The sequence below is a fragment of the Bos grunniens genome, chromosome 10 (assembly GCF_055505025.1).
Source record: "Bos grunniens cultivar Pamir isolate PY7600 chromosome 10, Bosgru_T2T1.0, whole genome shotgun sequence".
In the NCBI taxonomy this organism is placed as follows: Eukaryota; Metazoa; Chordata; class Mammalia; order Artiodactyla; family Bovidae; genus Bos; species Bos grunniens.
In genome coordinates, this window is record NC_141174.1 from 69,370,022 (window position 1) to 69,396,549 (window position 26,528).

At 38.7% G+C, this 26,528-nt stretch overlaps 1 protein-coding gene across 2 annotated transcripts in view; it reads right to left on the reverse strand.

Moving 5' to 3' along the window:
* Positions 1-21,044: 21,044 nt before the first annotated feature.
* Positions 21,045-26,528, reverse strand: part of SPRED1 (sprouty related EVH1 domain containing 1) — a 120,801-nt gene continuing 115,317 nt past the window's right edge. For both annotated transcript variants that reach the window (XM_086318978.1, XM_086318977.1), the window contains one exon: positions 21,045-26,076. In XM_086318978.1, the coding sequence (XP_086175104.1) occupies positions 25,426-26,076 (651 nt within the window). In that variant the 3' untranslated portion in view covers positions 21,045-25,425. The remainder of the gene's footprint in view (positions 26,077-26,528) is intronic.

Genomic DNA, 26,528 nt, shown 5'->3' on the forward strand with positions numbered 1-26,528 from the left:
AGAAATAAATTTGAACATTACTGAATATGCTTCAAATATCTGATAGTAAATTCAGCTTTTTTACTTGATTTTTACAGAAGCTATAACTAGAAAAAATTCACAAAGATATGTAAATCGAAATGAAAGAAGTACATTATTGGCTATGTTTACTAAACTATGGTTCATATTATTTAAATTTCATCTGCCAATTTACAAAGGGTTTTTGGGGAGAAGGGAGAAATCTGGTTAGCAAATTTCCATTGCTGCTGCTGTTGGGCAAACAATTGGAAAATGTTGTATTTTTAACAAATGACTTCAAGACTCACTGGAAATTTTTTTTAGCTAGAAAATTTAAATAGGTTAGAAAGCCATGAGTTCCAGTTTTTAACAGCTGTGCAAATGAGAGATTTTACAAGAGTCAACCTGATATTATGTGTGACAACAAAGTTTTGAGATGATGGAAATGTTTTTCAGACATTCCTTTTCAAAACTCTCCATAGCACAAATTTCTTAAAAGTTTTTCCTTGATTACTGTTAAATATCACCTTTTACTTTGTAGAAATAGAATAAGAATGTTAATTTTTTAATCTGTTAAAGAGCGAATAATAAACAACTAATATGGCATCCAAGGAAACATTAGCAAACTTGGCACACATCATCCTTCATAAAACAGATCTCATACTTCACATTTCCTTTCAGTGGAATTCTGCTTCCAGGTCTGGTAGACTGGGTTGTTTCAGAACTCCTCCTCCATTTATAACAACTAGAAAAATTAAACAAAAAAAAAAGTAAAACGTGTTTCCTACATTGTTGGTGTGAATGTAAGCTTGTATGAAGGTTCCTCAGGAAACCAAAAACATAATTACCATATCATCCAGCAATCCCACTCCTGGGCAAAGAGACAAAACCCAGACAAAACTATAATCTGAAAAGATACATGCACCCCTGTGATCAAAGCAAAGACAGGGAAAAAACCTAAAAGTCCATCAACAGATGAATGGATAAAGAAGATGTGGTAAATATATATGCCACGGAATGCTTAGCCATAAAAAGAATGAAAAAATGCCATTTGCAGCAACATGGATGCAACTAGAGATTATCATACTAAGTGAAATAAGTCAGAGTGAGGAACACAAATACATATGATGTCACTTACACGTGGAATCTAAAATAAGACACAAATGAACCTGTCTATGAGACAGAGGCAGACTCACAGACTTGGAGAACAGAACTGTGGTTGCCAAGGGGGAAGGGGAGGGCGGAGGGATGGAGGGGGAGTTTGGGGTTAGTAGATGTAAGCTATTATATATGGAATGGATAAATGACAAGATCCTATTGTATAGCACCGGAGAAGGCAATGGCACTCCACTCCAGTACTCTTGCGTGGAAAATCCCATGGACGGAGGAGCCTGGTAGGCTGCAGTCTATGGGGTCGCTAAGAGTCGGACACAACTGAACGACTTCACTTTCACTTTTCACTTTCATGCATCAGAGAAGGAAATGGCAACCTGCTCCAGTGTTCTTGCCTGGAGAATCCCAGGGACAATGGATCCTGATGGGTTGCCGTCTCTGGGGTCGCACAGAGTCGAACACGACTGAAGTGACTTAGCAGCAGCAGCAGCATGATAAACTATAATAAGAAAGAATATTAAAAAAGAATGTATATATGTATAACTGAATCACTTTGCTGCATAGCACAAATTAACACATTGTAAGATCAATTATACTTCAATAAAAGATAAATTTTAAAAATCTAAAAAAAAGGGAAGAAAATTCTGCCATACACAGAAACACGGATGGCACTGGGATAGTGCTAAGTGAAACTAGCCAGTCATCTAGGGAAAAATATTGCCTTATTACACTTACATGAAGTGTACTCCAGTCAAACAGTAAAGATTGTTAGACTGGACAAAAAATGAATAAAATTAAACTATATCGTCTTTAGGAGCTAAACTTTAGAGACAAGTTAAAAAGACTGAAACTTAAAAGATAAAAAAATATGCAAGTAACACTCACAAGTGAGCTGGAATGACTATAGTAAATTCAAATAAAAATACTTAAGAAAAACTGATGCTAGAAATAATGACGGACATTTTATAAAAATGGTCAATTTTTTTTTGAAAAAAATGTTCACATTACATAATGAAATAAATAATAAACAAATGTGGGAAAGAGAAAGCTTCACCTTCTGGTGGAATGTCAACAGTTTAGAAAGGGATGCTAAAACCAGTGGGGGAAAGTTTGATGACTTTGATGAGTGAATAAATAAGTGAGTATACCACCACCACCAGCAGGACAATATTGGGGAAGCTAAACTGCTTCAGCCTCCACTAACCAAAAATAGGATAATGGGAACATCAATAAAGACAATGATGTGTAAAGGATTAAAGCATGTCAAATATGTTAAATCCGAGAGTCTCTGGATTAAAAAATACTCAAAAAAACCCCAAAACAAAACCAAAACCCTTATGCTTCAAAGAAAAAAAAATTCTGCTTCAGAAGGATTCTAGGAAACCACCTTATTATTTTGAAAATTCGTAAGTGAAGGGAAAAAAATCAAACATTATCTTGCCTGTCTTGTATGATCTGGGCCTCAGGGTAAGCAAATAGTTGTTGAGAGAACTTCCCTTTTATTGAGAATCTCACTTCATAAATGAAGAAAGAACAAAGGAGTTAGAAAAGCATTATTTTGCAGCCCCTGATGAATTAATGGTACCAGACAGAACACTAACAGCTGATAATATCACAGAAAGAAAGAAAAGCAACAACGTATTTTGCACCTACCACCCATGAAGTCATCTCACCAAAAATAGCAAAACAAAACCCTGCCTCAGACCAAGACTTTTGACTCAATTTCCAATTTACAGAAAATACCAAGTATATACTGGGAGATGTTATATACACAGAGATGTGAGCAGTAAAATCCAGATTGTGGGAAACTACAAACCACCCCATTTCTTTAACAATAAATTGCAAGGCAGAAAAAGGAAAAGAAATCAAGACTTGAGACATACCAACTAATCACAATGTATGGACTTTATTTGGGTCCTGATTCAAATAAGCAAACTGTTAAAAATTACGAGACATACAAGAAGATACAAATGTCAGTGTGGATATTGGTTGATATTAAGGAATTACTATTAACTGTTTTTAACTGCGATAATGGTATTACTTATATTTTTATAGGAGTCCTTATCTTTTAGAGATACCTGCTGAAATGTTTACAGATGTTTACAATCCTTTTAGAATTTTCTTTAGAAAACTTGATGCGGGGGAGAAAGTTAAAGTATATATATGTAAGATTAGTTCTGAGCTGAAAATGGTTGAAGATGGGTGTTTTGCATATTGAATGTTTATTATACTTATTCCATCTTCTTTGAATAGGTTTGAAATTTTTAATAATAACACATCTTTTTATCTCAAAATTAGTGTGCTATCTCAAATACAAGGCCTCCACATATAGTGTTCATGGAGCACCAATCAGGCTATGAGGACAAAAGGGTCAAAAGCCCAGCCCTGTTCTCTCTTACCAAGCCGTTTGCCTTGGAGAGCAGGGGTATCAGCAGGAAGAAGAAAGATGTGTTTTGTTTTGTTTTTAATATTTCACTTAGAAGCCATCTTGTTATTCATGATGAGAAATCATCCTTTAAAAATTTGCATAAAGATGACTAACAGAGGGCTCTTGACGGAGATCACATTCAAGAACTAGAATCACTGAGGATAACCTCTTCTCTAATTCGGAGACCTGGAATGGAGCTGTAAGTGCACTGCACATACCACAAGCAAAAGCAGGGAAACCAGATGAGACAGAACAGCACCGACCCCATCTTCCCAAGGAGCAGCGGCTGCAGCAGGAGGAACAAGGGACCTAATTTGCACAAACTTGTGGCCACTAGGAGGTGCAGAAGACTCACTGCAGTCTCAGCGATAAGGCATTCCTAGTTCCAGCAAGTGTTTTGGCCAAGGCTCAAAGTATCCACCTTGCGATTATCCTTAAGCCTGTGTCCCTAAGGTGGGAGTAATCTCAGGAAACAGAGGCCTACAAAATACAAGCACACATACCACCCTGCCCCAAAGCATTCATAAATTCTTCCAGCCCCAGGATGCTGGCTAATATCCCAGGGGTGGCTCTTCACTGATTCCGGCCAGCTGCATGAACTAAACATGAGGAGCCCCTTTCAAAATAGTGATTGGCTTTGCTTCAGGTCACTATGATTTCAGTGGCTAAAAACTGTGTTTAAATGGCAGGTGGTCAGCTGCTCGGAAGGCACTCTCATCACGTTGCAGCACACACAGCATCCTTCTCGCGCCCTGGGTTCCACTCAGGCAGGACCCTCGGCCTCCCACACATTCCCACGCCACGTATGCACAGGGAGAAGAAATGCCCGTTCTCAGACGAGCCGCATGGGGAGCCTGACTCCTGGGTTTCCTCCCTGGTGATTTCCCGACTTGGCTTTTGCAGGAAGCAGAGCTGATGTTCTCCCAGAGGAGGCCAAATGTCATAAGAGAGGAAAAGGCTGCTGGCAACAAAGGGGCCCCCGAATGAGAAAGCAGGGGAAAGGTTGGGCCTAAGCTCCTGCACAGATCATTTTACAGGAATGGAGAGGGGGAAATGAAGGCTTTTCTAAAGCTGATTCATGCCCTCCACACCCTTCTTGTCCCCATGCCTCTGCATCCCTTCCTGGATGCTGTCTCCCACCCCCGTATATCCCCTCATGGCTAGTTCTGCAAATCAGTGATAGGTTAGCATGGTGCTCATCCCTGTGGTGTCACCTAGCAACATGACATTCATAAATAGCCACAGTCAGCTCTTCCCCCCAAACGGCTAACATTTCTTTTAAAGACATCAGGAAAAATGCTTAGCTCCTTCAGAGCTGGTGTGAAATAGTCCCTTGTCTCAGCCCTCCTGTTCCCAGTCCTTCTCTTCCCATTCTCAGCTTGACCTCCCAGCATGTTTACTGTTTATACTCTGTCTTTTTTTTTTTTTCAAATGCACATTTCCTTCTACAGGGTCACATAACAGCTGGTCATGTAAGTCTCCCAGTAGTTTTGTGGACTTTATTCAGCTCAAAAACAACTCAAAAGCCAAAAACATTCCTAGTTAATCCTCATCCCTTGCACTTTAGAATAATTTGAGTTAAAAGCTGTAGAACACTAAGGTTGAAAAAGAATGACTTTTAGGTAAGTTAAGATCACACAAATCAGGTATGTTTTACACTTTTATTAAAAGTTTAGATATACAAGAACAAAAAGGGTCCTTTTAAGTAGACCGAAATCTAACAAACATTATTAACTAAAAAATCCAGCCTGCCTATTTTGGTCATCTATTGTATTTCAAATACTGCTCTGGGCGATGAGATAAAGATGAATAACATTATGTCATTGAAGGGTTCAAAAGGTAGTGAGAAATGGTAGGAAATTCTCATTCCGAAGGGACTAAACAGCATTTGGGATAAGCCCCAGACTTCTAACTGTTACAACTACAATTGTAGTTGTTAAAGATGAGAGTTACAGATGAAGAACCTTCATACAAAAATCACGTGGCCTCAGCAAAATGCTGGCATTTTACAGTAGGACAGGGGATGCACGCTGGTGCCACGTAACGTACTATACTGTGAGGTTTAGGAGGGAGGGAGTCTTATTTAGGCTGTGTTAAGTTTGAGAAGCCTAGGAGATATCCATTTCCATTAGTCAGGCAAAAATCAGACATACATTCAAACTGGAGCCCTGAGGAGAGCTGAGTAAAGGGATTGTTGGAAGAGCGGGGGAAAGGAGACCAACAAGTGGTGGGGAAGCTCCCTGGATAAGCCACAGCACACAACAGTGACTGCGACCAGCTCCAGGCCTCACGGGACAAGGGGAAGAAGAGTGGGCTTATCAGAAGCCAGAAAGGATAATGGCAGCTGGTGAGCGGGCAAAGCAGAAGACAAGGGCATGCCTACTCAAACTCCTCCCCTCAGACTTTCCTATCTGATGCCAGTGCCTCCAGTTGGGAAAGACAGCTTGGTGATGCTTCACACTTTACATAATGGTCGGCCTTGCAGGACACAGGACAGATGGGCAAGTAGCCAGCACCACATCCAAATAGAGATGTTGAGAATGTTTTTTTGTGTGTGTGTGGTTTTTTTTGTTTTGGTTATGCAAGTCTGGGAGTTAGCAGAAAGGTCAGAGATATAAATTTGGGAGCCCTTCAGTTAACAGATCGTAATTAGAGCCGTATTTCCGGATGAGATCACTCAGAGAAGATAAAGGGGCTGAGGCTCAAGCCCAGGGATACACATTAGCAGGTTACCAGAGGAGAAGCTAGCAAAGGAAACTGAAAAGGAGAACCAAGAGTCTAGGGAAAACCAGAAAGGAGTATTCCTAGAGCTAAAGGAAGAAAGTATCAAGAAGGAAGGAAAGGTTGGTCTAATGTCCTGAGTGAAACTGAGAGGTTGAGAAGGTGTGTCTTTCATATAGAGATATAAAGATAAAAAATACCAGACACAAATATAATCATTCTGTTGAAGAAGCAGGACTTTAAAGGTACAGCAAAAACCAACTCTAATCTCTTTCTCATAGTTGCCTTAATAATTCTTTTGAGCGGGCTGATTTTGCTTAACCCCATGGATACAATTTAAGCCATGCCCATGATTTTTCTGGTCACTTCCAGACCATGTGATTCAGGCATTGGGTTCCTGAATTTCCTTTCTGTTGTTTTTCAGAACTGGAAGGGCCCATATTGCTCAGGGACCAATGGGTAGATACCCTCTGTCCACAGAGGCCCTTCATAGACAAACACGCAGAACGTCTCCTGGACACTAGGGCTGCAGGTATGTCTTACTTCATCTACAGCACTTTTCATTCCCCTTCAGTGTTCACTCTGCACTCAAGTTACCTGCAATGCCAAGTACAAAATGACCTCAGTGCCCCTTGTGGTGGTTGTTACCAAGGAAAACTGATCTAATAACATGGAGTATTCTGGTCCTGGTATACTTGGGACTCGGGGGAGGACTAGGAGAAGAAGGCAATGATTAATATTATTCATTTAAAAAAATATTTATTGAGCTCTTGTTTTGCTAGGTGCTAGAAATTCAAATGATGAACAAAAATAATCACAGTTCCTGATCTCATGGAAGTACAGTTTATGATTTATCAAATAATCACACAAATAAATGTAAAGTGCACACAGGAAGCCATGAGTGAGTGCAATCAGTCAGGGAATCCGGGGAAATCTTTCCTGAGGAAATGGGCTCCTTGAAAGATGAATAGGAGTTCATCAGAGGAGGAGACTTGGTGGGAGACATATCAGGTGTAGGGCTGCCTGAGCAAAGGCCTTGAGGAGGGAGCTTGTGCTGAAAAAAGCCTGAATGGCTCAAGGCTAGAGGACAAAGGGGCTGGAGAGTGCACACGGCAGTCTTAAGAGGCTGTGCTTCTGTCCCAGGGCCAGTGGGGAGCCACAGAGGGGAGCTGAGCAGGGGAGACACACCATCTGGCTTGAAGAGTAGGGAAGGGGCTGAGGAAGATGGGCCAGGGCAAAGATGGGTGTGGGTGGAGCAGACAAATGGTGGAGTCCAGGCAAGAGGCAATGGCAGCTTGGACCAAGGAGGTCTCACTGAGCAGCAGCCCTGGGAGTGGGAATGCAGGAGAGGGTGGGTCCAGAAGAGGACTGGGTTTCTAACTTGCAGACTGATCAGATGGTGATGACAACCACTGATTCCTGAAGCAAAGAAAGGGCAGAAGACCATAAATAATCTGAGGACCATTCTATTCTTTATACCATCTTTCAATAGAACCTGCTTCCAGCTATTTCTCTTTGTGGGCTATCACTAGTATGAATTAATCACTAATTCTGTTAAGGAAATAGCAAGCTACTGAACGCAGCATTTCACTCTTCAATGTGGGCAGCACGTCATGCAAAATGCATAGACATTTCCAAAGCATGTTCACATCCAGCATTTTATTTTATCCTCACCAAAATCTCATCAGTTCCCCTACTCATCCTTATTTAAAGATCGGCACTTTCACAATCTTGATCCAATTGTGGTGTGTGTTTCTGGGCACATCATCAAAACCCTGCAGCTGCTAAATCCATTATGAAATCTTAGAATCTCAGAGGTTTAAGGGAACATTAGCTCTCAGTGACTTCCAAACCACTCATTTCGCTGAGGCCCAGAGAGCTAGCTAGAGGCAGAGCCAGAGTTACAGTTAAGTAACACAAGCACATAACAAGTAATACTCCCAACACTGACAGTTACTCTGTTCCTTTCTTACTGGTTGTTACACATGGAAAACTCAAGACTCACCTAAATGTGTCCTGATCATGCTCGCGGGACAATCCATTTCTGTTGACCAGCAGTTCTCACCAATCAAGCAAAAGGTGCCATGCTCCACACCATGTGCTGTGGGCACTAAAGGGCAGAGGAGGCCCCATCCCTTTACCTCGGCCCCTCCCTGGTGGGGACTGAGCAACACTAGACTCTCTCAACTGTCTTCTCTCAGAAAGCTGCCCCAGCTCTAACAGAGGCCCCCAAAGGGGGTGTCAGTGAATCAGAAACGTCTGCTCCAGCAGAGACCCTGGGAGTTCTCTGAAAGGAGCGCTAGGATATTGTCAATTGTGTGGCTGCCTGGAACTCACTGGTTGGGGGATTTGAGGACAAGGAAACTACTAAAGGGAAAGGACATGATGGGTGGTATGGTAGTACTAAAATAAACAAACTGGCAAACAAACTGAGCCTCATATATATAAAACCAACCCCCAAACTTATCCATGACTCCTTCACCCTTTAAGCTTGCTCCTGATTGTTATTTGAATTTGATTTGTTCTTCGGGAAAATGCTGGAGGCAAGAAAGGAGAGATTTCCAAACAGAAGGTTTTCCCTTAAATCCAGTCCCTCACCCTCAGGACTCCCTCTGTCTGCGGTCACAGTTTAACATGTTCCTTATGTACTCTCAGTGCTAGGGTTTGTGCAAGGGTCAGGGACTTATGCATACATGGAAAAGATACTCTTCCTGTCCTTAGGAGGATGGCAGTCTAGCAGGGTACAAAGACTCAGAAATAGGTATCACCATACAAAGATAAGTGTTCACTGGCATATGAACAACCGCTGGAGAATATGCTGGGAAAGACTGTTAGGGAATTTTGGGGGAACCACCACAAAGGAGATGATATGAAGTTTTGAGGAGCATGTATAATTTGAAAGGCAGCCAAGGGCATTCCAGGCAGAGAAAATAGGGTGTGCAAAGCACATAAAACATGGCAGCACTAGGGAGAGACTGTCAAGTGATGGCAGGAGATGAGGGGACCAGAGCAATCCACTGAAATGTATTTTGTATATGCTTGGGGTCTTGGCCAGAGAAGGCAATGGCAACCCACCCCTGTACTCTTGTCTGGAAAATCCCATGGACAGGGAGCCTGGTGGGTTGCTGTCTATGGAATCACACAGAGTCGGACGCGACTGAAGCAACTTAGTAGCAGCAGCGGCAGCAGGGTCTTGGCACATAGTAGAAGTTCATTTTGCTAAGTCACGCTGAGGAACAAGAAAATTCAAACTCTCAACGGTTTGCAACAAGGAAGGTTATTGTCATTCATGTTACCTATCAGCAATGGACCAGCTGGGATTCAGCAGCTCTGCATCTCTGAGGTTCTACCCTAGGTTGTAGGTGGACTGGGTGCAAACCCCATGTCTCCCTATTTTAGGACTCAGGAAGACCACCAGCCCCTCTAGGAGATGCTTTATTCTCATGGCAGAGGGTACACCTCTAAAAGCTTCTTCTTAGAAGCCACATCCACTCACATCTCTATTGACCCAAGCAAGCCAGGTGGCCAAGCCAAACAATGGAAGACATAACGGGGATGATGATGCAAAGTTCTCTTTAGGGGAGGGAACGGATGATTGGAAATGATAACACAGTGATCAAGAGGGAGCGAAGAAGAGGCTGGTTGTAGTAATAAAAAGTAAAGGCAGTGTTTAAGTTACCTACTGCTGTGTAACAAATCATTCCAAAATGTACCGGTTTAGCAACAACAATCATTTTATTATTGCTCATGGTTTCTGTGGGTCTAGAATTCAAGAAGGGCTCAGCATGTGATAACTGAAGCCTTCGAAGTTGAGTATTCCTGTCAACACAGTAAAAGCAGCATCAACTTTTATGATGTAGCCTGGGGAATCACACAGCATCACTCCACAGTAGAGATCAACAAACTTTCTCTATAAAGGCCCAGAGAGTAAATGTTTTAGGCTTTGTGGACCATATGGTGTCTGCCACAACTAGACTTAACCACTCGACTTGGCTACTGTAGTATAAAGCAGCTACAGTCAATCAAATGAGCATTGCTATGTTCCAAGAACACTTAATTTATGGATAATGAAATTTGAATCTCACATAATTTTCACATGTTGTGAAATATTATTCAATCATTTTAAAATTAAAAAGCATTTTTAGCTGGAAGGCTGTGTAAGAATGGGCATCAGGACAGACTTTGATCACAGGTTATGGCTTGCCAACTCTTGCTCTATGGGAGAGAGAGTCAGACAGGTGTGTCCACTGGCAACTGGGAAACACAAGTTTACACTCATGAGAAATGTCTGAGCCAGAGTTATAGAGTTGGGTGTCACTGCACAAGGGTGGTGGAGAAGGCATGGCACCCTACTCCAGTACTCTTGCCTGGAAAATCCCATGGATGGAGGAGCCTGGTAGGATGCAGTTCATGCAGTCGCTAAGAGTTGGACACGACTGAGCAACTTCACTTTCACTTTTCACTTTCATGCATTGGAGAAGGAAATGGCAACCCACTCCAGTGTTCTTGCCTGGAGAATCCCAGGGACTGAGGAGCCTGGGAGGCTGTCTATGGGCTCGCACAGAGTTGGATGCGACTGAAGCAACTTAGCAGCAGCAGCAGCAGCACAAGGGTGGAAGCCCCACCAAACCAAGATTTCCCCAGAAATGTGCACTGAGTTGCAAGTCAAGTGGTCCCAGGGTGGAATCTTTGGGACGACAGTATTCAAATCATCCTCAAGGGTGATTTGAGGAGCCAATGAAGAAAGGTCAGAGGACCAGAGCCCAGACTCCCTCTCTTTTTTCTCCACTCTAAATTTCAGTCTTCTTGTCTTTACCTCCCTGCCCTGTCTCCCACCTCACCCTCCACCCTCAGGCACTATTCTCAAAGTTAAGGGTAGAGAACAAGGTATATAACACTTGAGATTGGAGATGTTTTTCCTGTTCCTTTCTGTCCATTCATTCACGCAAAAAACAAAGTAACTTCATTTGTGAAATCATATCCTATTTAAATATTAGGTGGCATTACTGCATTTTTAAAATTTTCTTAAAGAAAGCTGGCATAAAATATTTTTATGAACCATAATAATTTACCAAGTAGAGAAACAGAACAACATATTCAACCATATGGGTTAGTATTTGAAAATATTATTATTTGCATCTTACTGACTGAGAAGGAAAGCAAATTTCTCTAGAGGAGGCAGTAAATTGAAACCTTTTGAAAAGAGACTAAAAGTTGTCTAACTACATTTTCTCCACTTCTTTAGTCTTTCAAATATCTGTCCAGAATTTCTTCAGAGAAGGGACCCTAACACTGGGTAAATATTGAAGTAATGAATGTATCTTTTAGTTACTGTGGGAGGTGGGGAATGATAGATTTGGCACATGCAAGGTCTGTGCAGAATGCACAGTAAGATTTACGAGCAACGTATTAGAAGTGAGTTCAGATAATTTTGTGAATCGAGATCTAAGTTAAAAGTGACCAAAAAACTCTCTTTACACTGTTGTGGGAATGTAAATTAATATAGCCACCATGGAGAACATTATGGAGATTCCTTAAAAAACTAAAAATAGAATGATCATATGAACTAGAAATCCTCCTCCTGGGCATATGTCCAGAGAAAACTATAATTAAAAAAGACACATGTACCCCAATGTTCATTGCAGCACTACTTACAATAGCCAGGACATGGAAGCAACCTAAACGTCCATCAGCAGAGGAATAGCTATGTGGTACATAAACACAATGGAATACTACTCAGCCACAAAAAGGGACAAAACTGTGTCATATGCAGAGATGTGGATGGATCTGATCTAGAGACTGTCATGCAGAGTTAAGTAAGTCAGAAAGAGAAAAATGAATATCGTATATTAACATATATGTGGAATCTGGAAAAATGGTACAGGTGAACTTATTTGTAAAGCAGAAAGAGAGACACAGACATAGAGAACAAAACAAATGTATGGCTGCCAAGGGGGGAAACAGGTGGGACGGCCTGGGAGACTGGGATTGACATATGTACACGACTATGTAGAAAACACGTAACTAACGAGAACTGACAGTACAGCGCAGGGAACTCTACTGAGTGCTCCGTGGTGACCTAATGCAAAGGAAATACAAAAAAGAGGGGATGTATGTATACACAGAGCTGATTCACTTTGCTGTATAGCAGAAATTAACACAATATTGTAAAGCAACTATACTCCAATTTTAAAAAAAATTCAGAAAAGCAAAAGTAGCCAGTTGTCATGATATAGTGTAGAAGAAGCAAGGCAAAAGCAGCCCAATCACATGACAAGCTCTGTGAGGACAGATTTCTAACCACGGTGAGGTGGGAATGTGGGGTTGTAGGGGGGAGCCTCGGGGGCCCTCCCCTTTCTGTGATTCATTTACTGATTCCACATAACCAAACATTCATTTATTTAGCAAATACAAATCAAAATGAAGAGTACTCTGTAGCGCTAAAGGGTAAACAACATTTAAATTAACGTCAGATCTGCCGAGTGGAAATTATACTTCGTCATTGAAGATTCCATATACTTGAAAGGATTGCTCTGGACTGCAAACATGAAGTTTTCTATTGACTTCCTTCCTTAAACTTTGATTAGTGAAGCTAGAAGACCTGCCTAAGGAAACTATAGTTTCAAAGTCCTTTGCTTGTGGTGCTGACAGCCAATGATCCAAAGGCTGGCTACTTTAAGAAAACAACTTAAAGACTGTTTTTGTTTTGCAGGTTATGTGCTGGGGCCCAGTCTGGAGAACTAGTTTCCAGCCTAATAATATAAGGCTGTGGCTTCCCCAAGTGGCTCAGTTGGTAAAGAAACCGCCTTCAATGCATTAGACACAGGAGATGAGAGGTTTGATCCCCTGGAGGAGGACATGGCAACCCACTCCAGTATTCTTGCCTGGAGAATCCCATGGACAGAGGAGCCTGATGGGCTATAGCCCTTAAGGTCTCAGAGTCGATAAACTGAAGAGACTGAGAAAACACATATACCATATAAGGCTATCGCCCTGAAGGATAGGAGAAATCTTTGCATAACTCTGTTTTGCTATTTCAGAGGTTACTTTAGAATTTGCAGTATAAATATTTACCAGTCTGTCTTCAAGCAATAACATTTCACATATAATCTAAGAACCTTATAAATTCATTTCTCTCCTCCTGGCTTTTGGGTTATTGTCATACTTTTTATTTCTACATCTCTTATATACCACATGCTGTATTATTTTTATTATTGGTTAAACCATCAATATTCTCATAAAAAATTAAATATGAGTATAGAATTTATTTGATCATGTAGTTACTACTGGAGCTTGTCATTCCTTTGTTTATATTCAGATTTCCATCTGGTATCATTTTCATCCTGGCTGACTTTTTTACATTTATTAGAGTGTAGGTCTGGTAGTAATGAATTCTTTCAGCTTTCATATATTTGAACAAGTCTTTATTTCAGCTTTGTTTTTGAAATATATTTTTGTTGGAAATAAAATGCTAATCATGTTTATTTGTCCTTTATTTGATCCAATTTTGCTGAAAGTTTATCAATTAAGCCAACTTTTGACTTAGTTGAGCTTCTATATTGCATGTTTTCTAGTTTATTAAATTTCAACCTTACACTCTGTAAAAAATTTAATAAACAGAAACCTTAGTTATAGAGAGTCAGGAGACCAGAATGGCGAGCTCTCATGCTCTACGGTGCTGGCAGAGACCAACAGGAATGACCCCTTGTCTCTCCTGGCAAAGACTCAGCCCAGTGAAAAGCCATGGACTTCAGCCCTCCCAACATCATTTTCCTTTCTATAAAATTATTCTCCTTCCCTTGCCAGGTAGACATGCATGTTGCCCACCATGGTTTCAGACCCTGAAATGCAATTCTCAGGTGATTCCAAATAAACTCATTTTTCCTGGAGAAATACCTGTCAGTCTATTTATCTCAGGTCAACTCTTATTTTCTTCCTTTATAAATGTTCTCCATCCTTATTATACCATTACTTTTCTAACTTTACATATTGGCTTTTTAGTAGTTCATAGGACTTTCTTCTTTTCTAATATTAGAATTTAAACCTATAAATTTCTCTCCAAATCCTACTTTAGCTGCATCTTTCATGCTTCTATATTTGTTATTTTTATTTTTGTCCTGGTCTAAAGAATCTCAAATTTTTATTTTAAGCCACTTTGAACCACATGCTATTTAGAAACATGATTCTAATGTTCTGTATATATGTATTTTTTTTTCTAATTATCTTTTTGTTTCCTAACTTCATTGAAATCAGAGCTCTATCTGTCTTAGACCAAAATTGTTTTCTGGCCCAATGTATAGTCAACTTTTAGAAATTTTCTAAACATGTTTGAAAACAAATTATGTCCTGCAACTCTGGGGTATAACGTGTTCATTAGATGAAGCTTTTTTACTATGAGCCCCACAATGTCAAGGCAAAATAATTTCTACACAAATTTTACATCTCTAATTGCTCCTTAAAACTATATTCATATATTTAAGTCCCTAGTCAACTTCCCTACTTGGAGGTCTAACAGTCACTGCAAATGTGATACAGCTTCCCCAGCCCTCCAAGACTTGCCCTTTTCCCAGGCTTGTCTACATTAACACCTCTCCAGATTTAAGCTCCCAAATTACTCTCTTTTACTGATTCCCTTCTCTCACCCACTGTTTAACCCACTAGGAAGTCCTTTTGGTCTCCTGCAAAACATATGTAAAGTCTGTCCACTTCTTTTCATCCTCACTACCACCACCCTGATCCAAACAAGAATAGCTCACAAAGACTGACAGTCTCCAACTGGCTTTCCTCCTTTCTGTTTTGCCTTCCTCCTCCCCAGTCAGTTCCCTGTGTAGTTCTCAGCATAATCTTTAGATTTGTAATCTTTAGAATTGTAACCCTTCAATTATTTCCTCTCATATTTAGTATAAAGTAAAATCTCCTTACCTTGGTTTCGCAAACCTTATGTAATCAGGCTTCTGATGTTCTCCCCATGCTCACTGTACTCCTGTTCTGTTCCTCTAGCTCTTCCTGTAACCCCAGTAAAGCTTGTTCCCAGCTCAGGGCCTGCATTAGACAGGATGGGGATAGATTATGCCACTGTGAGACACAATCCCCAAGTCACACAAAGTATCCAGAAGGGCTAGGTAATTTTTGTCCATGAATTAACTCGTCCATGAAAAGACTCAGTAATTCAGACTGCCTCAGTCTCAAGAGTTCTATCATCTCAATATGCAGCTTTATCTATGACTGCTATGGTAGAGGAAGAGGGTGCTAGAGGGTCTTCCATCAGTCTGAAAATTATTTATATCACTTCCTCTCACACTCCATTTTCCAGAACTTGTCCATAACCCCACCCACCTGCAAGATGGTGGGGAAGAGTGTCCTCCTGTGTGCCAAGAAGAAACAAGTCAGATATGAATACCAAAAGTCTCTACCAGAAGACTGTTCCCTCTTCCTGAAATGTACTTTTCTCTAATTTTCACATGACTGGTTGCCTAGTGACACTTGGATTTCATCTCAAAAGCTGTCTTGAGATGTCATTGACCACCCAGGGATGTAACTTGCAACTCTGTGATTTAGTTGTTTATTGAATATCCTCTCCCTGAACTAGAATAAAAGCTCCCTGAAAGCAGTTGTCTGTCTTGCTCATCCTAGGGTCTCCTTAATATTGGTTAATTTAATACAATAACTGCTCAACAATGTAAATCTGATCATCACATCCCCCTTGCATTCATGGATTTTTATAATCATTAGGATAAAGTTTAAACTTTTTGACATGACATATGAGCCTTCATAAGATAAAGTCTGATCATATTTCATTCATCCCCAGGGATTGCCACTGGGGATATGGCAGCAAACTTAAAAATCTTCAGCTTTATATCCTGCATGACTCTTTCCTGTACTCAGTGTTAGACAAAGTCACATAAACAACCTAAGACAGTCAACAAAGTTTTGCTTCTTTAGACAGATACTCTTTAAAGTTTAGGATTTATTTAGTGACGATGGGAACAGATTAATGGTCTACTAACACAAATTGTACAAACAGTGATTCACTTTCTAATTGCTTTCACTGGCCAAAATTGAATCAATGCTCTAAAATGATTCAGGAAAATGATTACACCTTAGATCATGTTAAAATATGTTGCTGAAAGAAAACAAGATAAATAAAGCCCCCAAAGCACCTTAAGGCCTTTGACTGTGTGGATCACAATAAACTGTGGAAAATTCTGAAAGAGATGGGAATACCAGACCACCTGATCTGCCTCTTGAGAAATCTGTATGCAGGTCAGGAAGCAACAGTTAGAACTAGACATGGAACAACAGACTGGTTCCAAATAGGAAAAGGAGTTCATCAAGGCTGTATATCATCACCCTGTTTATTTAACTTATATGCAGAGTACATCATGAGAAACGCTGGGCTGGAAGAAACACAAGCTGGAATCAAGATTGCTGGGAGAATTATCAATAACCTCAGATATGCAGATGATACCACCCTTATGGCACAAAGTGAAGAGGAACTCAAAAGCCTCTTGATGAAAGTGAAAGTGGAGAATGAAAAAGTTGGCTTAAAGCTCAACATTCAGAAAACTAAGATCATGGCATCTGGTCCCATCACTTCATGGGAAATAGATGGGGAAACAGTGGAAACAGTGTCAGCCTTTATTTTCCTGGGCTCCAAAATCACTGCAGATGGTGACTGCAGCCATGAAATTAAAAGACACTTACTCCTTGGAAGGAAAGTTATGACCAACCTAGGTAGCATATTCACAAGCAGAGACCTTACTTTGCCAACAAAGGTTCGTCTAGTCAAGGCTATGGTTTTTCCTGTGGTCATGTATGGATGTGAGAGTTGGACTGTGAAGAAGGCTGAGTGCCGAAGAATTGATGCTTTTGAACTGTGGTGTTGGAGAAGACTCTTGAGAGTCCCTTGGACTGCAAGGAGATCCAACCAGTCCATTCTGAAGGAGATCAGCCCTGGGATTTCTTTGGAAGGAATGATGCTAAAGCTGAAACTCCAGTACTTTGGCCACCTCATGCGAAGAGTTGACTCATTGGAAAAGACTCTGATGCTGGGAGGGATTGGGGGCAGGAGGAGAAGGGGACGACAGAGGATGAGATGGCTGGATGGCATCACCGACTCGATGGACGTGAGTTTGAGTGAACTCCAAGAGCTGGTGATGGACAGGGAGGCCTGGCGTGCTGCGATTTATGGGGTCGCAGAGTTGGACATGATGGAGCAACTGATCTGATCTGATCTGAAAGCACCTTAACATAAAGGTTTATTTCTTACTCAAGTCAGGTCTGAAGAAGTTCAGGTGGTCTTCCTCCACTGTGTTACACCAGCTTTCCACGGACTTCCAAGAAATCCTCAGCAGAGCAAGAGACATAGGAGGCACACTGGTTCTTAAATGCCTTCCCCAAATATGAAACACACCACGACCCCTCAAATCATCTGGCTAGAATTCGTCTTATGGCCTCAACCTACCCCCAGGGGAAGCTTGAAAATGTAGAAAAGCACATATTTCAGGTCATCAGTTATTCCTTTTATCCTTTCTAACTACACCAAGAATACAATCAATCCATTTCCAAGTGAGGCAACCTTACTAGTGATGCATCCAGCTTAATGTCCTGGATCTCCTGTATTTCTCTTCTTTGAGACATATTTCTTCTCCACAGATATGAGAGTCAGTTGATCTGCCCCTCTATCCAACACATCCAGTATACAATGCTGAAGCAAAAATGGGCTAATTACAATAAAATACTCTCAGTTGGAGAGAGAGGAATAGTAGATATAAAGCAATAAAAACTTATTAATCATTTAAAAAATAAAAAAGGCCACATAGCAGCCAGATCATGAAATGTCCCTGTTCAAAAACTTTCAGTGGACTTTTATCACTCTCAGAATAAAATCTGAACTCTTTCCCATGCTTTCCAAGGTCCAAGATCAGGTGCCTAGTACTCTGTGACTTTACCTCTTTTCATGAGTTTCCTCATTCTGCCACCTCTAGTCCAACTAGCCTGCTGTTCTTTCAATAAGCCAAACTCCTTTCTCTTCAGACCCTTTACATTTGCTCTTCCTTCAACCTAGATAATTCTTTTCCTACTTAAAATTTACATAGCCTCTGACTACTCTACATGAAACGGCACCTCCCCAACATCCTTAAAACAACTGGCCTGGTCTGGAGATGAAACATTCAAAAGAAAAAGAATCTGTACCACGGAGGCTATTTTTGATGTTGCTTTAGGGTAAAAATGAGTTGTAAAAAGTAAAGAAAACTTTTAGAATATGGGCTCACCTGATTATGAAGCTACTGATTTACTTTTAATATTATCAACAATAAGATTCCAAAGGTTTCCAGTAACAGACTTTTCTTTCACCAAGGCTCTCAGAAAACAACCATCACAAGAAACAAGCATGTATTACTGAAAAAAAGGAATGGGTGTTAAGGAAAGGGGAATATACAGTTTGAAGTTTATCATTTGTTTGCACTTGATCAAGTTGCTCTTAGTTCCCCAGTTGGTTCCAGGTGCTGAAGTATTCTTTCAAGTCACTATCATTTGACTCCTCAATCCTACACAAACCACTGTCTAAATTTGGGGATATCTCAATCAGAAGACCTCAATTTATCATCATTTTGTTGCAGTCTACTTTCACCTTCTAATCATACTTACACTATAGTCAATCTTTTGTTAAAAACAAAGATGTTCAAGTGATTCAATGACCAAGCCGCAGCATCAGCAGTGTGAAGTGACTTCTACTAGGACAGTGGCAGGAAGGATAGACACGTTAGCAGATCTGAAGGGCCCTTAGGACATGGAGCTGCAGAAAACTGAGACGATGGTCAAACAGAAAGGAAAATGAGAGACTAAAGACAATGACCAGGTTGCGGGCTTAGATTCCTGGATGTACAGTGGTATCACCATCCAGTAAGGCAGAAGAGAGAAAAATGGTTTAAGGAATGGGGTAAGTTTTGGGCTTACTGAATTTATGGTGCTTGCAAGAGACACACAGTAGGAAGTTCGATGCTACGTTTAGTGCAGGCCGTGTTACTACAGAATTTGATGACCTTGTACTAACATTGTAACCTCTTTGGACCTGTTCCTACATTTGTAAAATAAGAGTATTGTATTAATTTCTAGGGGTCTTCCAGTCCTAAAATGGCAGTGAACTCAGTTTTTTCAGTAATCTTAAATAATTTGATTTGAACCCCTATTTCTTTCTAAGAACTTTGGGGTTTCAGGCTATCTGTATATTTTACTTTGATAACTTAACAAGAACTTGAGTAAGAATTGTTAACCAGCTGGAAGCTTATACATTCATACAACTTTGTTTTCTCTTAAAATTTGAGAGTGCAACACCATGGATTCCTCTGATGAAAGACAAACATGTAAGCTTGCTGGTCATTCTGGGTAAGAATTTCAAAAAGAATTATAATATCCTATTGAAATTTCTTCTCCATGAATCTTCCCTTCATCGATTTGGAGAAGTTGAAGACATTATTTCTGGTATAGGAAATGGAATTCTTCCTATCTTACTTTCATTCCAAAGTGTATGCAGCTGCTTGGTTATTGTATTATTTACAGGTTAGAATTAAGTTTGAGGAAGACTGGACATACCTCATCATCACATGTTAACAGCAGCCCTGATACTAAATGCAACTCTGGTTTAAAGACAGGTTTTGTCTTTTAAGGCAAATAATCAACATTGTTTAGCTTAAATATAATTTCTTTTTAACAGAACAATGATTATTCTATTAAGTGCATCTGTGACTCTTTAACAAAACTAGAAGCTGCACTGTGACTAAAAGCATGGAATTCGGAATACGACAGTTCAAACCTGGTAACTCTAATTTGATCTTGTGTACATTTTTAACCTCTTGAAGCTTAAATCTCTTTAGTAAAATGAGGATAATACTTACATTACAGGGTTATTTGAGAACTAAAAGTAATCAATTAAAAACATTATGTAGCAAAAATTAAGACTGCTAGACAAAAGAAAACACCATTTCAACTATGATTTTGTTAGACTTTTATTATGAATATATTTTCTCATTATTTTAAGGATCCCTCTAAAACTGCAAATCTTAAGAGTAGTTAAATTTTGAGTTGACTCCTGCTTTCATATTATTAATGCTGATTTTTCTTTAAGGACCACTGTGTGCCTGACACTGTATTGACAGTCGAGCAGAAACCCTAGTTTCAATTCCTCTTGTGTAAAACTATTCTACTTACTTGTGGGTATTAACTTGATGTGAAGAATATAAAGTAAATCTGAAAACCTTTAAATAAACACATGAGACTGTATTTCATAATTCATGATAGAGGTATAAAGTTAATTCTTGATCTTTCAAATATATATAAATGTAATAAAGCAATTCAAAAGTTATTCTGGTGTTTAAATACTATGATTTTTTGAACATTGTACTAATAATTTTTCATTTATTCTTGCTTATAGTACTAGGTTAAGTGAAATGCTGGTATTATGATATATATATGTCTGTGTGTGTGTGTGTAAAAGAGTAATAGTTGTGGGTTAAAAATTTCCCACGTATCATTTAATGAAGTTAATCCAGATTTAGTTGTAACATGCTCCAAAATCGAATAATGTATCAGGTAACAAACTACAAAATAAATCTGGAGATAATCATGAGTGAATAAGTAAGTCATTAAAATGAACTACACATGAACTTTCAGTTAAAACACACCTTAAAATTATGATCAAAAACTTCCATTTCTATTAGTGCTTTCTCCTGTAAGAATTACTATCTCATAGTTTGTTAACCTCTAGAAGAGTAAGAAAAAGTCCTTTTATATTTCATGATAGGTTTAATCAGGTAATTAAAACAAATTCTTATGATATCATCTGATATGTCCAATTACACGGGTATGATGTAACAAAAACAGTTACAAACTTATATATGCATATTTACATTATATATCCAAAACTGGCAAGCTAGTCAACTATATCTAAGGAGATACATTATGGCATGAGTTAAACAATTTTTCATTGCTTATTAGAAAGAATGCAGTCAAGCTTTCAATGGAAATAATATACAAGTGAGGCACTTTTGAGGTCAAAAATAGAAAGCAAATGACACTACATATGGCAATGTTCACAAAAATCTGTGTGTATTTTAATACAAAGGCTTTTCAACTAGATTATTATTGAAAAATCTCAAAACTAGCAACTTATGCAATTTAAGGAGCTTTCAGGAACAACGGCTAACATCAGTGTATCAAAGCATATGAAAGTTTTATAACCACCTGGCTGCTAGGCAAACAGTACCTTAATACCTTAAAAGCCCTTAAAAAGAAAAAAAATTTTTTGGCTTATATAAATTATCTCAGGTTGTGATTTCTTTTTAGATGTTTTGACTCACTGAAAAACACCTTATGGTGCTATTATTGCGGAGTAGAGACCAATCTCTTTTTTTTTGGTGCAACAATGATGCAAGTTTCTAGTGCTTCCCCATATACTTAGATACGTGATCCTGGAAATCAAGAATGAGAATATTTAGTTAAGAATTTATGTTTTCCAGGTAACAAGCTTTCAAATTTTTATGTAGTAAAATGTTATATTTATTTAATGTCTCTTTGGGCTAAAATAAAAAACCCAATCTTAAAACACATATTCCAAAGTGTATCACAAAACCTAAAGTGAATTTCCATAAAACAAACATCCTTAAGCTTCTCTGAATGTGGAGGGAAGTACATGTTTCCTGCATTTTGGAGACATATAAATAATAAGAATCATCTCTGTGGTGATCACTTAAGAGGGGCTGGGGAGAGAAAAAGAAAAAGCAAGACTTACCCAAGATATCAGATGGCACTATACACATGAATTGAAAGCGCATTTGTATTACTTCAAAAGTTCATTTTAGGCACTGCTGAATAACCAATGAAAATAGGTAGTTTTAAGTTTTCCCCTTTAAATTCTAACCCTTGCCCAATATCATCCCAGAGACACACACACTCTCTGAAGTTGTCATGATGAAATACAGTGATGTTTATTTTTTCTAAAAAGTTCTCCCTGACTGGTAATGGGAGGAAAAGAATACCATTTTAGCAATGGCTTTTACAAGTTAAAAGAATTGGTTCTATAAATGCTTCGGCACATCCATTAAGTTTGATTGCCAGTTCCAAATATTGATAAATATTTAAAACAGGATACGTAAGGAAAAAAGTGCTTAAAATCTTTCAGGACCAATAAGACACATTAGGGAAAAGACTGGTTTTACAGTTCTTTTGAGATATTTCTTGTTCCTGCTTTCTCCATTTGGAGGTGGCCGCCCCTTAAATAGCCCTTTACTGGCAGTACGGATGAACCCTGTCGGATCCCAACTGCCACCTCACATATGGTCTATAAATCATCCAGTAGGTGGTGCTGAAGTTACATACCTCGTATTTCTTCAGAAATCAAGTGATTCCCCTGTCAAGTCAGAGGAAAATCATTTAAGAATTATTAATTCTGAACAAGCCATCAGATCAAAATCTTCTTGTTTTCACTTTCAGTATTTACTATTACTTAAACAGTTTTGCTTAGCCATTTGCTTATATGATCAGATTAAAACTGAAAAGAAGGATTTTAGAGGACAAGCCAATTGGCAGTGTCAAATCTGTATGCAGACTGAGAAAATGCTCCCAAACGTATCTATACGTTTAAGAATGAGAAATTTAACCTATTCATTTGTTTTCACATAATAATTCTAATTTACTCAAGAGAAAATTTCCACATAAGGGATTCAGGTAACATTATGAGTTAGCCTTCTAGACTGATTTGGAACCTTGGTGTGTTAAACTATAAAAATTCAAGGTAAAATAAAAACCATTTCATCACCATAGTTTTTAATGAAGAAACTTGTTTAAAAATTGTAAAGGAAAAATTGGGGATGGGACGGAAAGATCTTAGCAGCAAAGTGGTTAAACAAATTGAAAATATTAATGCACAAACATTAAAATATTAAAGCATATATGTTGCATATAAAATACAGTACAGAACCAGGAGTTGCACTATACTGATTAGTGCTCAACAGAAGAAATGATTAAATTTGTTCTTCCCAGAAGTATATACACAGTTCATTTCCACAGCATTTTCCTATATAGCCAGCAAGTTATTTTCTTCAGTTATTCACACCTGCTCAAACCTGAATTATAAACTCAGCACTTACAAATATGAAAATTCAGTCACAAGGAAAACCAGTATTTCCATTTTATCAATAAAAAGTAATTTTGAAAGTTAACAGTCTATTCTAGGAAACCAAGTTTAGCTGAAAACTTCAGGGATGAAGATCATCTGGCGTAGCAGCATCCAAATATATAAACAGTAAAAATAAGACTTAAAACTGCTGCTACGGTGTCGTGTTTTGGACTTAGTTCAACCAATTGATTTTTAGTACAAAACTAGAAATAACCTCTTCTTCATAACATCTATAGTTATCAATATATTTTTCTTCTTTTCAATGTGAAATAATACTTCAAGATGATCTATATACACAATGTTGTCAGTTCAAGCTGTCATATAAATATAAATGCTTTCTTAAAAAAAAGTATTTTACAGACAGACAGTGTTATGTACATTGTTCAGTTTGATCTGGGGCAAAAGAAGAAAGCTAACACAAGCTTTTAAGTGTGATATGTAAAAAGAATGATTATGTAAATGACATTTTAAAACCTGCATAGAAAATGAGCTTCAAACAGTAGTGTGATTTTAATTTTGATCATTTCTGAAACTTCAAGCCATTGAAAAAAAGGCACACTTCTCAACTTTATCCCTTTAAGGGAATGTTCTTTAGGAACCCCTTACTTGGTTAGAGTTTCAATGTAACACTTAAAAAAAGAAGACAATTTGACCCCAAAGTACTCCAAACAGCTTGCCGGACATTTATGCAACTACTTTGCAAATAAAACATCCAGTAGGACTATGCTCTGCAAGAGAAAATAAATCTAAACATACGAGAGATTTCATTCAGGATGTTGGATTGAATATTTTTCTGGGGTAGTTTAGCACACTCTTTAGCATAATTTTGCTTCTGGTCAGTTTAAATAAAATGAGAAAAGTTATCATTGTTATGTGACAATAAGCACTGAGGATTGAGCTAAAATATTATTAACACAGCTGAACATACTCTGGATTAGGAGAATGGTAGTGGAAATCTCAGGAGGAAACTGTTTGACTCTATCCAGTTGCACTTTTCACCTTGTAAAACATTTGTAAATGCAATATAGTTCTTTGAAAGGAGGAAGTTCTGAAAGAAAACAACTTGCTGGTTGAATACCACAAACAAAACAAAACAACCCAAAACCTCACTTTTTCTATAATGTTTACTCAGTCTCTTTTTATATAAAAATAAGTGTTATGTTCCCATCATAACATTAGACAATTACATCTGTGCTTAAAAAAAAAAAAGTTGGTCACTCAAGGCTATTAGAATATTTTATAAGGATTTTAGATTACCAGAATGTACAGATATAACTCAATATAAACTGTAGCCAAAGGGAAATGACGATGAAAATATAAAATCATTCACATAGAATAAAAACGTTATTAACTAGATGAGTAAAATATTCAAAATATAATGGAATGTGACAGTAGATATATGTACATCTACTTCAGAACTAGGAAGGGGAAGAAAAGCTTTATATGTAATAATTCGTACCTTTTATTTAGTTAAATATAAACATTTGTTATTTATACATAAAACTGCTTTCAAAAAACAACTAATAAATGATTTAGTTGCACTTGTTTTACTTCTTACAATTCCCAAGTGTTAACTTTTCTTAGATTGAAATCCAACTGTCCCCTAGTGCACTTTTAGTTTATATCTTAATGAATTTAAACCTTTAAAGGTCCCATCACCTAATGCATAAATATACAAAAATGCCAAAAAAATTTAATCCCTTTTAGTTGGATCATATTTTATGTTCACTTTATATTGCCAATAACCAGAAATGGTTTCCTTTTGCAAATATTCTTGACAACCTGTTAACAAAACATGCCATGCACTCCAGGGAAAAGGGCATGGCGAGCATTTGTTGAAATGCCAAGAATCGATAAGTTCTGCTTCCTCCACGTGTGGCCCCAAGGATACCAGGCAAGACTGCATAATGCTTGCCAAAAGCTTCCACAAATCCAAGTTAGCTAATTCCTGGACACAAGGATTTTAAGCTCACTTCGTCACTGGATGCTTTCATCCAGCAGCTTTATGTTTCCCACCACAGCACCCACACGCCTCACCACAACGATGGCACATTCTCAAAGGGACGTAGCAGCACATACATGGAACAATGAAAGACAAAGCTACTAGGGCTAACCATCGTAAGCAGAACTTGTCATCGCTAGTGTCACACGAACAGGGGTCAGAGAAATCTCCCTCTGAGTCTGACATACAATGATACAACATGCTCTCTGCACAGAGCATGCAACTAACTTGATATATGCATCTCTTAATAGGGTCTGGAGCATCTTGACATTTTCCCCTGCCATTTTCTTCATGATTAAACCTTTCCTGGCAGTATACGCAGCGAGAACGTTCACCATCTTCTTTTCTTCGTTTTGACTTCTTAAATTTTAATGAGGAAGGCTGTGTCTTAAATACCACAGAGTCTTTGAGCGAACTTAACTTAGTTTCATCCCCACAAGAGTACAGATAGTCTGATTTTTTACTGTCTGGTTTAGAAAACTGAACACTGGAGTCAGTATCATCTCTCTCCAGGTCATTTTTCCACATGTCAGGATGTCTATAGTCTGCATAGCGACGTATTAAGATATCGCGAGGGTTTATTCTGACAATCTCATCCTCATCTTGAAAGCTGACATGTCGAATTGATTTCAAAGGGACCTAAAAATGAAAGAGATGAAAATTGCAATAATAACAGTTAAGATTAATTATATTGCCTAAACTTGCCTGGGCCACAGTGCCCAGATATTTGGTCAATTAGTTTGCAAGTTTAAGTGAAGATGTTTCTTGGAAGAGATATTTCAAAGGGTGGACTATATAAGCATAACAGATTATCTTCCATGACATAGGTGGCCCTCATCCAATCAGTTCAAGGCTTTAATAATACAAAGACTGACCAAGAAAGAGCAGGAAAGAATTCTGCCAGCAGACTGCCTTTGGATACAGACTACAGCTCTTGCTCGGGTTTTAAGCATGACAGCCTACTCTGAAGATTTTGAGTATGTATGTACCTATGCCATCATATGAGTAGGGCCTCCCAGAGGGCTTCCCAGGTGGCTCAGTGGGAAAGAACCCACTTGCCAAGCAAGAGAAGTGGGTTTCAGCCATGGGTT